Consider the following 14,868-nt stretch of genomic DNA (forward strand, 5'->3'; position numbering starts at 1 on the left):
TGTCCGGTACGACCGCTTCATCCAGCTTCCGTCAGCCACGACGGGAATGTGTGGAATTCCACATGGGAGGACGTCGCCTTTTTCAACGGCTAGCCTCTTCTCCTCTTCAGCCGCTGCCATCATTTCCTCTTCCGCAGCAGCGCCGAATCCGTTGACGATGTAGTCGTGACAGTTGCGGTATTGCCTCTTCGACATGCACGGAACGTTTATCGCTGCGAGAAATTCTTCCATTTTCCCGTATCCGCCACCGGTTGTGATTGTTCCGGCGACCGCACTTCGGTTGATATCCATGGTCTCAGCATCTCCAGGCTGACTATGGACTTCGGTTCTGTAATTGCACATCTTGCATTCTATGACCAGTGTGGTCTTCAAACCGAATCTCTTGAGATTTTTTATTTCCAAATGTCTGGTCGAACACTCGAATGTTCCTGAATGTTCGCCTATCAGCTTCATTTGCTGAAACACGTGGTGCATGTCCACGATGCTCAAACCGTCGGAGAGGCACAATGTTTCCTCGACTGTCGTTTCTCTTTCCACGACAAGGTTCTCATTTTCTCCGGTTTTTCCGCCTCTTCTATTCTTCTCTTTTCATTCTGAAGTCTCTTCTGTAGAACTTCTCGTACAATTCTCTCTTCGGTCTCTTGTATTTGTTCTTCGGCTCCTTGTTGTTTTTCTTCGGCTTCGTCGGCCATTTCTTCATGTTCTGGCATTTGTTCATCCTCTTCCATTTCTTCATGTTCTGGCATTTGTTCATCCTCTTCCATTTCTTCATGTTCTGGCATTTGTTCATCCTCTTCCATTTTTCCAGCGTGTTCCGTGATACTGTGGGGAGGGTCACAAAACATTTCCTCTTCTAATTCACTTGTTGACGACACTACATTGTCTGCTGCCCCTGCATCTTCATGTACGGGGGGAGGACGTGAAGTTTCCTCCTGCGCGAGCTCCGCCAACCGATGCAGTCTGAAAACATTATAGAAAAATACCTATTAATTACTGTTTAGAATGTGTAGGGGATTATTATTCCACCACATCTACAGAGATTTGAATAAGTAATACCTGTTCAGCTGAGCTCTCCTTCTGCTATAACGTCTCGCAGAAGTTCGAAGTCTCTTTATTCCTGTGGCTCCTTTGGCCGAACGCTTCTTCTCCATTCGTCCCGTGTCCACCGACGAAATGGAAGGCTTCATTTTTCGTGCACAATACACTGTCACAATTCACTTTCCCAATACCGAACGATTGATAACGATTCGTAAAAAATTGAAGTTCTTCTGACGCAGGAACGAACGCGAATCTACGAACTAACGCGTTCCTGGTCATGAGTACACTGAAGAACGATGACACCAATGTTGGCAGATTCGATCTCGCCAGCATCCACCCCCACCACCGCAAAATGTTTCAGCTAAGGAAAAGCCTTTCCAGATGAGGCTTTTTCCGCGCGCAAAGTACCACATCTGGACAGGGCCCAATTTGGTCCCCGGCCGCTTCCTCCAGGTAGTGGTCTAAAACACGTTTTGAAGATAGCCTTTCTCATAGTGAAAATAGCTTATCCTTTTCATTTTTAATATTTTCTCACCAATTATTTTTTTTTAAAGGAAAGGTGTATCTTCGAACTGTAGATTATCATTGCGCGTCTAAGGCTGTACATCGCGGCGCATCTTCTATCTGTATCTTTTATTCGAAGGCTTCGAATAACGCATAAAGATAAAGTGTCTTTTATTCGAATCGTTATTTAAACAATTTTTTATCGGAATAATGCCTAACTCTGGATTGGGACATCTGGTTATGGCATGGGTATTGCTTTACGCTCTTGGAACGTGACTTTTGGGATTTTTAGAAATTAAGTACGGAGTGGCCTTGTCACCGTAAATTTAGCTAATTTCCCAATCGTGTCCGTTCCCAAGGCGTACAGTTAGCAATTGTATGTAGTTTTCTAGGACCGTGCCATAAAGTTGCCAGAGGTCCCATCCTGCCCTTCTTTAGCTTTGCGCTTGACGATTGCCAGACGCTCTGGGTTTTTCCCAGGCTCTAGCAACTCTTTGTATTTAGCAAGTGGTTGATGACACTTAGTCGATCAGGATGGCCTTGGGGCCATCAGGATGTTCCTCAGTCCCATCTCCTACTTTCCTACCGTCCACTCCCTATTGGTCCTCGTCCTGGCCAATCCAGGGATGTTTTTTGTCATCTAGGAAGGGAGGAAAAATCCCGAAGCAATAGGGAGGATCTACGGTTCACTCGATCCTCCAAGTCAATTCGGTTCCAAACGCGCCAGAGCCAACGTCGAATTGAATCAAGAGTTTTCCTTGAAGCGCCACGCAGTCGTACGTATCCAACTTGTTGTAGAATATATATTAGTGTTGATACTTCTAGTTAGTGTTGATCAGTGTTGACATTTGACTGACTGTGGCAATTCTTCAGATGGAGAATATACACTTTGCGGCGGCACCAGCACCGGCGGCGACGGCACCAGCACCGGCGGCGACGGCACCAGCACCGGCAGCGGCGACACCAGCACCGGCGGCGGCGACACCAGCACCGGCGGCGGCTCCAACACCGGCGGCGACGACACCGGTACCGGCGGCGGTGATGGCGGCAGTCGCCCGCCTATCTTTAAAATCGAGGCGTGAAGAAAATGTAGTGAGTAGACGGTATATTTCGTCATTCCTAAACGTTTATTTATTTCTAAAACTTTTCATTTCATTTACAGAAAATTGTAAACGGCCGCTCCGGCGAGGGGGCATCCCTAGACTTGAGGACCGCGCCTAACCCGCCATCCAGCCCGGTCATACAAATGACCGAAGATATGTTCGTGAGTACAGAAACATAAAAATGTTATATACAATAAGGAGCAAAACTGAGTCCACACTATTTGAAACAACATAACTTTTTTTATAATTAGATCAAATGACTTGAATGTTATTGAGAAGCTAGAAGGATTAGTTTATTGGACGAGGTGTAAAAAATTTTTGAAAAAATTGAAATTGGTCGGAATCGCAAAGGAGATAGTAAAAGTTGGATTTTTCACCTTTTTTTCTGAGCCTGTATTGAAAATTTATAATAAATAGCCTGTATAATAAATTATATCCATGCTGAAAATTTCACCGATATTGGTTAATTCGTTTACGAGTTATAAACGCTTAAAAGTGGGAAAATTGCCATTTTTATAACTCGTAAACGAATTAACCAATATCGATGAAATTTTCAGCATGGATATAATTTATTCGAGCCAATCAAACACATTCTTTAAATTTTAGATACAGGCTCAGATAAAAAAGCTGAAAAAACCAACTTTTACTATTTCTTTTCCAATACAAATTTTTTTCAAAAATTTTTTATACTTCGTCTAATAAACTAATCCTTCTAGCTTCTCAATAACATTCAAGTCATTTGATCTAATTATAAAAAAAGTTATGTTGTCTCAAATAGTGTGGACTTAGTTTTGCTCATTACTGTACATGTTGCATATAAATGTTGTATATAAATGTTGTGTATATCTTTCAGACCAAGATAATGAAGGAAATAAAGAGGAGCTCCTACCGCCGAGGAGGGTGGAAAAAAAGGCGCGGTGGCAGCGGGGGGCGTGGCGGCGGCGGGTGGCGTGGCGGCCGCGGGGGCCGCGCGGCCCCCTACATAAATATACAGTACTAAAAATGAAATAAAGTTCATTATTTTTAATATATTTAAATATACTTTCTTCATTTATTGTTCCCCTCAGGGTTACATTTCTATTACACCTCCTTCCTTTCCCCGCTACTATCCTAACTCTAACCCTAACTGAAAAGAACAAAATAAAATAAATAAATAAAATAAAGAAAGTTGTCTTTTTTCTCACACATCTACGCCCCTCCTTCCCTAACAAGCGGAAAGTAGGACCTGCCGTTGGTCAAGCGATCTAGATTTATCCTTCGTCTACCGCTTTTGACCACTGACAGGCCCCACCTTTGTATTATAGAGTCTGGAATCGCCGCCTCCCGAACCCTTGCTAGTCTCATCGGTACACGTACAGGCCGACTTGGCGGTGTGTGAGAGTGCCGCGACACGGCTGTTCGAACGAAGCTACGGCAGCGCCGTCGTTTACGATGTCGACCACGCATGCTCAGATCGCCTCTATTGTCAGAGATCATGCGATCGAATCAGAGAGGATACTCGGAAAATGCCACTCGACACTGAATGTGGAAAGTGCACCCAGCTCCCCATACTGGACGAAAATGTTACTATTTAGCTTCTTCTAGTGGCCGTTATAGCGGTACTATCGATTGTTCAAGGCCACCTGGGAAAACTGGCCCTTAAGCCTCTACTGCGTCGTGGTATCGCTCCAACCACCCTCATATGTGTACCACCACCATCGATTGTGCCAAATGTGCTACAATCGCCTGACACACGAGGAGCAGAGATATTATGAGCAGGGAGGATGGCACGTGGTGTGCCAGTTCAACGCCGCCTGGGACTGGGTGAGGTGCCGAGACTGCGGCTCCAACTAGGAGATGTCCGACCGGCGCATGAGTGTACGGAGTGTATAGAAGAATACTTCGAAATGTCGGCGGACGGACAGTGGATGGTCCAAAGGGGTAATGTCATAGAAGTCGTCACCCGGTGGTGACGAGCCCAACCCCACTATATACCCACATATAAACATATAGCCCTTTTTATACACACAGTACATATATATATATATATATATATATATATATATATATATATATATACATACATACATATACAATATACACTAACATTTTTTTTTTAATAAATAATCATAGACTGATATAAGTGCATTCAGAAACAATTATCCCAACACGAATCCTCACTCCAAACTAATGAATGAATGCCTGTTGCAGAATAAATAATAAAATAAAATATTTCTCCATTTGTATAATGTTTGGGATCGGAAGGCGAAGCCTAAAGAGCCGCGTTCACTGAGACAACGACTTTATTTCACCGTGAGGATCGTCGAACAAGAACCGATTACTTTGTACAGTTTGTAAACACAAATAAACACGTTAGAACAGTTTAGCTTGGAGTGGATATCTCCCGTCTATTTCGGGAGCCGGAGATAGCTCTTGTGGCACGAAACCGGTCAAGAGACGCGAAGCGTTCACGTGAACAAGAAGCAGAGATCAAGATCGATTGCGAGATAGATAGTTAGAGCGTTAGAAACGAACTGGACGAGCGAGCGAGCCGGCGAAACGATGTGTTGCGTCGCAGTGTGGTGGGATGGGGACTTTTGTTGTGGGTTCGGGTGCCCGTGGAGCGCTGAAGCGCTCTGCTCGTGGAGGTTCACAAATAACTTCGTACACAGAGTAAAGTGGCGAAAATAATTGTTAAAGATTTATTTAGAAATTCTTGGAGATGTAACTCCCTCGGTTCTATAATGAGTTCTGTGTCGTCCTGGAGCTTCGAATCCCTTTTCTAGCTTCTTCCTTCTCGTCTCGCTTCCTTAGCCAATAGGAAAATTGGGATCTTCTGGCTAGGCGTTGATTCGTCGGATCACTCGTCTTCCGGTTGCTGCTTGATGGTGATTGATAGTGGATGGATCTTAATAGCGCACGCACGGGAGTGGGGTACGCATGAGGGTGAAGCCCCGCCAAAACAAGGGACGTGGGGCCATGTGGGACCGAACAAGAGAGAGGTCCGAGGGAGTTCCAAGAGGTCCTTGACTGAGAATTTATGACCTCTTGTCCTTAACTGATTCCGGACTTCGACTATCCCTAATTTATGTAGAATTGGAGAAGCTACTCTAAGAGGCTGCGTGACTTTCTCTAAATTCCGCAATTAGTCTCGCCGACTCGAATTTCGTCAAGGATCTCTATGGAACTCTCCCGGTCTTTCTTTACCTACTCTAAACTATCGCGCCCAAATAAAATACGTATGTATGAAATACGCGATTACATCTTATATTTAAATTTGCCTCTCCGCGCCATTAATCGATACTATATATATATCTAGCTATGTTCGCGTGGTCAACTGGCCACGCTACAGATGATAATCGATCGTAACCCGTCTCGTCGGCGCGGGCCAATTAGAGAGCGAGCTAACAATCGATTCTTGATCTCGCTTCTCTCCGCGATCCAGCCAATTGCGGGGCGCCGATCTCACCGGCCGACCGACCGGCCGTTTTTTCCCCGTTTATAAGTATTTTGGGGTCCGGGACAGCCATTAGAGAGGGTTCGAGAGGCTCGGAACAAAGGCACAGCGTGTACTCTGCTACTAGAACCCCAGGGGTTCGCTGCCCAATGCTAGAGCCGGCCGACTAGCTTGCGAACATTCTCGACGAGAATGTTCGCGGGCTAGACGGCCGGCTCGTGGCGTGGCAGTACGAAGACAGAATGAACATGCTGTATTTATTTAAAAAGCTATCAACCAGAACTTTTCTGAGTTCCTCGTGGTAATAGATCTTGTTAAGGAATTTAAACGTTATAACAAACAAAATAACAATTTATTACCACGCTAACGAAAAAGAAAGAATATCATATGACAATCTGTGCGGTGTAACAATTCGTCATTATTTGTTTCAAAAGCTGTTAACTAGAACATTTCAGAGTCCCTCGTGGTAATAGATGGGGAATACCTTGTTAAGGAGTTTAAATGTTATTAGGTAAGTGATTTTACAGTTTTTTGGCAATAATATTAACATTTATTATAACTATATTTACATTGAACATTTATAACTAAACGAAAAATAACGGAAATAACTATTGTAACGCATTAAAACTAATTTTACTTAATCTAAGCTAGATTCTAATCGCTTTTCCTCCAAAGCCATCACTATTTTGAAAATTTTCCTTGTCGCTTTAATTTTTAATTTATCGTCTAGTTTATTTAGGGTTATCGCCATGCTTTTTAAAAACAAATCCATGTCACTTTGTGGCGGCTGTTGAAATAGGTTCTTCAGTACCACGTTCGACTCGTCCATCAATTGAACAATGTCCGAAAAATCCGCCAGCTGCCTCCGTTTTGTAGGTTGTGATGATGGTATTCACTCGCGGTGAATGTCTGAAGCCTTGGAGGGTTAACGAGGCACGTAGCCTACTCTACGTATGGTTTATGAAAGGAAGCCACGTGGTAGGAAATGCCGGAGATTAACGAATAACTGCGTTGCGGTTCGTGAGAACCCGTAGTCACGTTTATTTCGACGGTCTATGTCAGACCTGAGTATAACACTTTTAAGAGAGCTAGAGACTTTTGCGAACGCGACCGTACACTTCGCGATACAGCGGAAGAAGAGAGTGGGCGAGTTTCGACTCGCACGCGAGCTGTTCCCGCGTTCGACATGAGAAAGGAAACTCGTGTGTACGGCGCGTCTTAGGGGAATGGCGACGGTGGCGCCATCCACCCTACAGTTTCTGTGGGGATTTTATGGCGAAACGCAGGTCCTCCACGATTCGTGGGGACCGTAGAGACGAAACTCGCAGCAAGCGAGTTCTCGGGGTCACCAGTGGCCAAAGGCCACACGTCCTCGGACGAGAACGTTCGAAATGAGATCGTCCAAGATGGACTCGCCACGTGGACGCGGCGGGAAAAGAGATTACGTTCGCGCGGCCCACACCACGCAAGTAACACACCGGGAGAACAGTAGAGTCAACAATATTTATTTGAGAGCACGGCGATCGGTCGCGACTTCGGCTAGAATCGCGACGATACTTACATCGACCGGCAATGCAAAATACAATCGTTTCGGAAACAGATATGCGGCACGTCCAAATCGTACAATGGACAACCGTCGAGAGAGCGCGAATCGACGACGAACGCGACTCGTCCCATGAGCATGCGACTTGGCGCAGGCGCACAAACGCACAACCTACGCGCCACCGTGCCGCCGCCCCACATTTCTTCCGCGGAGGCTCCATCTCTTCTTCTCCGTCCGAATTCATGGCGACAGCACCATTGGACGTGTTCTCCGTGGACTGGCTGCTGCTGCCCGCCTCGACCCCCGCCCGAAGACTCGACATCATCTCCCTTTCTTGAAAATATGGAGTTAGGGACTCCAATAAATGCCCGTACTTTTGCTGTTTTAGCGGCGGGGTGTCTGCCGCCTGTCCGCTCCGCGTCGCGTTGCTGCGGGAGCGAAATCTCCGGAACGAGTCCCGGATATTAGACCACCTGCTTTTGCACGTGTTAGCTGCAAACAGAAATATTTATTAATTACCCTTCTATCATTGTTTTACTGACAACGGAGTACCTTTTGAAGCACAGTTTCGGATACCAACAATTTTTGTTCAACAACGTTCATCAACAATTTTAAAAATACTAATAAAACATTTGAGATCCATTCACAGTTCACTAAAGATTGTAACATATTGAAGTGTGAACAAAATCCGTAACTGCACTTCAAAAGGTACTGTTATTTCGCGTGGAATGACCGTCACGAATGTATAAACTAACAGAAAATGAAGTTGTATAGATAATAGTATGAATAAAGAGTATAAATAACATTATTATTAAAATGCTGAGAATACTGACCTGGTTGATTTAATTCCTCTCCTATCTCCCTCCATGCGATGTTCTTGTATGTCGTATCCATGTACTTCGGGTGTTTCAAATTATAGAGAAACTCTCTATTGTACGCTCGGCGAGAGTTGGCACAGAATTTCGTCAGTGGGGTGCAGGGGGAACGGCGAGTCCCCACTCTTGACGCAAACCTGCGGATCCCACTCTTACGCTTTACTCCCGGCGGGGACGGTCGACATAGGCGTAAATAAGTAGGATCCGCGTAAACTATGGGGGGCACATGATATTCTCTGATTCTCACTAACCGTGAAGACTGGAGTCTTAAATTTAATAAAAAAGTCATAAATTTCAAGCGTGGGTTGATGGATCCCTGCTGTGCGTGCAAGGAAAATAGGTTTCCATGGACCTGTTTTCCGTGCACGCACAATAGAGTTACGCCCATGCTCTGAGCTCAGCGTTGCGTCGCCACGCGACATCGTTCTGTTGCAGTCACACTCAATACGCTCGTTTGCTGTCTTCGTTGAGCGATTCGGCCAATCGCGGAAGACGTGTAGCGCGTAGTGGGAGCACCACGTGGTACCTACGCGTTTCTCGTGCCAACTCTCGCCGAGCGAATAATACCCATTATTAAATAAGTATATATGTGTCGCGGTTGTGGCCATGGTTCCACCTTAATTGTAAACGTGCGACTTCTGTATTTGTAAATTCTGGTTTTCGATGTACCTAAATTGTTCTTGTAATTACGCGCCTCAAAATGTCGGTGTCCACGTGGGCTCTACCGGCATCGGCGCGTGCGAGCGCTACCGATTCCGCGAGCGAGATTACCGCGCCGCGGTTCGGCGCGCAGTCTTCCGAAAAGCGTCTTACCACGTGCGCGTGCTCCGCCGTTATATACGTTGGTTCCGCTTTAAAAGATTCGGTGATCATTTTGTAAAGGCCGAAGTACTGCGTCTCTTAAATAAATTTCTTCTCCGCCAACACGCTCTCCGTGCGCGCCCGCGACGGCTATCTCTTGCACTCGAGCGAGATTTCTGCGAGCCGCGATCATGCCGAGCTCTCCCGCAGCGAAATTTCTCGATCGCTCGCGTGCGAACAATATGTTTGATAAGTAATAAGTGTTAGTTAAAATTTATGTTCATTATTGTCTTATTATGCATGTGCTATCATTTCTTTCTTAGAATAAAGCAATTTTTTTGTTACACACTAAACCTTATAATATTTTAAATTATTTTCAACGACCCGCATATTCTAAGCTCATGTTTTGATGTTATACGTCACAAACGTAGAACTTTACATGCGTCATTAAGAAATTAAAGATAGCACACCTGGGATATCTTTTTGACGAGGAGTGTATTTCTTTCGCGATTCCGAACAATTCATAACGTAAAGAGCGATAAAAAGTTTCGTTACGATGACGCGTTTTCAACAATTTATATGATTGACTGTGTGCAAAAATTTCACGAAGGGCCGCTGGAGACTCGCTGCGCACCCCGATGCAGGTAGGTCCACTGTTCGTTAGCCCAATAGAATTTCGTACCGTATTTCCTACCCCCACGCAAAGGCTTGTTACGAGGTTACCTGGGACGAGAAATTCGTCCGAAAAATCAGTTCTAATTCCGACCTACGAGGATTTAGACATTCAGTTCCGAGTACCATGCAAGACGAACGCCTAATTGAGTGCGTGAGGAGTCGGGAGTTTTTATATAATTTGAGACACCCCAAGTACGCGGATGCCAAGTACAAGGCCATAGCATGGAGGCAGATAAGCGACGAGCTGAATCAACCAGGTTAGTAATCACTGTGCTTTAATAACTCCTTAGTTAACAGTCAAACCTGTGTTTGTGCAGTACTTTTCTATGCCATTTTTCCATGCGGTCTATGAATGCCAACGGTATTGGAATTATAACACCCTTGTTATAGCTATTTATGACATTTCTCAATATTTTTTTGTGCGGTTTCGTTTGTGAGGTCCCTACCTACAAAAATAGGTTTGACTGTATATGTGGTGTACGTACGAGCCCCTTGACGCACACTGACAAAAGGTTAACTGCAAAATATGTTTGTTGTAGCGGCGGTGTGTAAGAAACGCTGGCAAAATATGCGGGATTTGTTCCGGAAGTACCGGGCGAAAGTAAACGCGGTGCGAAGTGGCCAGGAGGCGGACAGCACCCATCGGAAATACAGGCACTGGGATGGCCTACAATTCCTGTCTGCGCATTTCTTCGAAAGGGGTCTGTTATCCAGCACAGAGGCTTCTCAGAAGTGAGAAATATTTCATGAATATTTGACAAACATTTCAAATTGTATTTTACATTTTAAATTTTATTTTACAGCTTCGAAAATCGCATCGAAGAGGACAGCGGGCATTGCATCGATGAAACGGGCGAAACGCCCATTGAATGTGCTGCACCCTGCGAATGGGGCATGCAGCCGCAGGTCCACAACGAGAGTCGAAGCCAGAACGAGGAACCAAGACAAATTTTGGTGAAGGCGATGGCCGAGTGTAACGAATTCCTACAAGGCATCGCGAGGAGCAGGACGGAGGCACCGCCCGCAAAGCAGACATCCCTCCAGCAGTTTTTTATAGGGGTAGCGGCTTCTGCATTAGATTTGTCCAAGAGGCACCAATCGCAATTCAAGAGGGACGTCGTGGCACTGCTGGCACAGTACGAAGAGAAGGAGTGCGACGAGGCAGGGGAAGCTTAATTAGATTAAGCTAAGGGTTACTGTCATGGGCCCGGGGTGTGAGCTGACCCGGGCCCCCGGGGGGGAGCATAGCTCCCCCCGTGATAGGCCGACACCCCCCGGGTTAGTTTCCCGGTGTAGGGGGGTGTCGGTCCGTCCCTCCCCGATTGGGGAGGGGGATCCGTGGGGGGTATTGGGTGAGGAAGGGTCGGGGCGTGCCGGATCACGCCTCCGACGGCCCTTCCTTCCGGTGGCGGCGTCTTCTTGCCTCGGCCGGGGCTGGTTCCTTCGGGATACCGACCCCGAGCGGGGCACGAAGACTCCGGGAGCTGTGGGTGGACCGAGCTGGGGCTCGGGAAGCCCAATCCGAAGGCTCCAGGGATGGGGACACCGGGCGGGTCCCTCCGCCCGGGGTCTTATAGCGTAGGCAGTGGGGGAGGTTAACCCCTCCCCCGGGGCATGATGATAGCTGGGAGGTGTCCTGTTGAGTACTCGCGTGATCCAGGCACCTCCCGTGTAGCTTAGGTGGGCGTGAGGTTTTAGTGGGTAGTCTCCGGGGGCTCCGCCCCCCGGAGAGAATCCCACATAACCCCGGCTTCCCCCAGGGAGTCGGGGTATGTATAAAACATTTCCTCACGATAAAAAAAAAAAAAAAAAAAAAAAAAAAAAAGGGTTACTGTTATGCCGCGAAAGCAGATTTTTTACCCATTTGTATAGAAGGGATGTTTATGACCCGAGCGGTTGATTTCCGCTATTCTCAAGGAGGTTTTACCATCGGTAATTTCGGCCGTCCTCGGATTAGTCTCGGAGTTCAGGCCCGGCAATTTACGTTATTAGGGTGCGTTTATAAAAAAAAAGGAAACGTGCCTTCTGCAGAGTTCTGGCTCTCCGCTTAATGGCAATTGACGGATCATAAACCTCCACGTGCAAATCAGCTGTTGTCGACTCTGAACGCGCTTGGATCCTCGGGCCCGGGAAAGACCCTTTCCCTGGTCGGGAAAGCAACCGCCCACGCGTTTTCTAGGACCACATTGGTCAATAATGTTTACGCCCACCAATGGTCCTCGGGTATAAATAGGCTAAGGACACTGCGATCGCCGCTGTTTTTAAAAAATCCACCATCAAGAATCAACACGGAGACAGTCCTTGTCGTTCCCGTGTATTTAAATTAGTAAACCAAATTCCGTTCCTTCAGTGTTCGTTAAATTTTATTAAAGTTACAAGTTGTTGATCCTAAAAGAACTGTCAGTTATTTATCCCCATTCGGGACGCGTATACTCAACGGTCCGCTAATACTGTCGGGCATTGAGACGACGCATCAGTTACCTTATCCTCCCTCCCCAAAGAACCCTGGCCGCTGAGCCAATCCGGGGAGGGCCCGCACGCCTCGCCGCGCTTCCCGCAACGAGGCGTGTACCGTTACAAATTTTTATTACTTAAACAATTTACGTCACCTTTTGCAATGAGTAAAAGTCTTTATAATAAAAGGAAATGTCATTGAATTTCACCATCGGTACTCTGCTGGATATTAAGTTATTAAGACAATTTTATAAAGAATTATTATTCTTTACATTATGTATAGATAATAGATACACGTACATACACTCTGCCCCACGAGAGAATAGTACCGCGAGAGAACCGATTTTCGTCCGTCGCTGCGCATCTTCGCCCTGATTGGTCCCTTCCCAATGCACAGCGCATGCGCGCAGTGACCCCACGCGCTGCAGCGCTGCACGTGGCCTCATTCGTAGCCATACCGGGTGTTCATACGGTATTCATAGTGTTCATAGAGTTCGTAGTGTTCTTCCATCGTGTTCGTAGTGTTCGCAGTATTTTTTTGAAATGGAAGATCAAGTTCCTGGGCCGTCGCATACATCTCCAGCGAAGAAAAATCCGAGAGGAAAGGTAAGCTTATATTATACATCATTATTTATCATGCATTTCGCTACTATAAGCTTGTTTCTTTTTTTCAAAAATCATAGTTTTTATTTTACTAAACTTTTTTTTTATTAAACTTTTTTTTACTAAACTTTTCTCTGTTTCTAGTTTGTCCGATCCGCACATAAACAGATTATTGTTAATCTGTACAAAAGCGTGATAGCGGAAAACCCGGGGATAAAATATAAGTCGCTGATTTTAAAGCTTGTCCAAAAGACAGGCATTGGAAGAGTCACCGTCAGCAAAACCGTGGCGGAATACAAATCTACGGGAAAAGTGAGTCGCCAAATAAAAAAAAGCGGCGCCTAAAAAAAAGCCGACATAATAGCGATAAGAAGAAAAGTCCACAGCTTCTGGCTAAATCGAGAATTACCAACTCTAAAAAAATTGTAGCTGCTGTGAACAACGACAAGAATTTGCCGTCATTTAGCGAAACTACCCTCCATCGACTATTGCAACGTATGGAATTTAAATATATTCAACGAAAACGCAACAGCGCCCTGATCGATCAACCCCATATCATCTCCTGGCGGCAAAAGTAAGTGACAATCTACATTCAAAAATATTTTTTTCCAAAAACTCAGTTTCTATCCTCGTTTCTTACAAAAATTTATTTTTTACTACTTTGTAGGTACCTCGAACAAATCGAAAATTTTCGTTCGGAAGGGCGGTCTATTTACTACCTGGACGAGACATGGATTAACGCCGGCGATACCAAGTCCAGGCAGTGGGTAGACACCAGCGTGACCTGCCCGAGGAACGCCGAAGAAAGGGGCTTGACAACGGGGATACCTGCTCCCACGGGAAAAGGAAAGCGGCTAATTATTACTCACATCGGGTCAGCAGACGGGTTTGTACCAGGGGCCCTCCTTTGCTTCGAGGCAAAAAAAAAGAACGGCCGATTATCATGAAGAAATGAATGGAGACACGTTTTTCGAATGGTTTAAGAAAATTTTGCCCATGCTGCCAGATAGGTCAGTCATCGTGATGGATAACGCCCCTTACCACAGCGTCAAAAAGGAAAAATATCCTTCCTTGAGGTGGAAAAGGGACGATATCATCACGTGGCTGGAGGGTAAGGGGGAAACGGTGAATCCACGGCTCGTCAAAATTCGACTAATGGAGTTGGTTACAAAACATAAACGACCAGAAAACAATTACGTGATTGACGAATACGCCAGAGAAAATGGACGTACCGTGCTACGCCTTCCCCCTTACCACTGCGAGTTAAACCCTATCGAGTTGGCATGGGCACAAGTGAAACAATTTATAAGGGCGCGAAATACATCGTACAAATTGGCAGATGTCCGCCAATTTGTAGATGCAGCAGTTGAAAATGTGTCTCCCGAAAACTGGAAAAATTTTATCCGGCATACGCTGAAGGAGGAAACCAGGCTGTTTGAACTCGACCACGTTACGGATTCAGTATTAGAGGGAAGCCCCGAATGGTTGAACTCGTCGGATGACTCGGACATCGATGTGAGTCATACATAAGCCGCTTATTGTAAATAGTTGTAAATAGTCTGTAAATAGTTGTAAGTTTTTTGTAAATAGTTGTAAGTTTTTTGTAAATAGTTGTAAGTTTTTTGTAAATAGTTGTAAGTTTTTTGTAAATAGTTGTAAGTTTTTTGTAAATAGTTGTAAGTTTTTTGTAAATAGTTGTGTCATTTTGTAAATAGTTGTGTTTTTTGTAAATATAAATATGTGAATGTAAGAGATTACTAAGAAGATAGATAACGTGATATCGTTAAATTAAATAAATGTGGGCGTATTACAAAATACTATGAATCTTTATTCGCG

At 45.4% G+C, this 14,868-nt stretch overlaps 1 protein-coding gene across 1 annotated transcript; it reads left to right on the plus strand.

Moving 5' to 3' along the window:
- The first annotated feature begins 1,386 nt into the window (after positions 1 to 1,386).
- Positions 1,387 to 2,824, plus strand: LOC143354999 (uncharacterized). Its single transcript, XM_076789434.1, has 4 exons — positions 1,387 to 1,491; positions 2,187 to 2,318; positions 2,416 to 2,634; positions 2,705 to 2,824. The coding sequence occupies exons 1-4, from the start codon at positions 1,420 to 1,422 to the stop codon at positions 2,822 to 2,824; spliced, it is 543 nt and encodes a 180-aa protein (XP_076645549.1). The 5' UTR covers positions 1,387 to 1,419.
- Positions 2,825 to 14,868: the final 12,044 nt, after the last annotated feature.

This window comes from Halictus rubicundus, chromosome 6 (genome assembly GCF_050948215.1).
Source record: "Halictus rubicundus isolate RS-2024b chromosome 6, iyHalRubi1_principal, whole genome shotgun sequence".
NCBI classification, from domain to species: domain Eukaryota; kingdom Metazoa; phylum Arthropoda; class Insecta; order Hymenoptera; family Halictidae; genus Halictus; species Halictus rubicundus.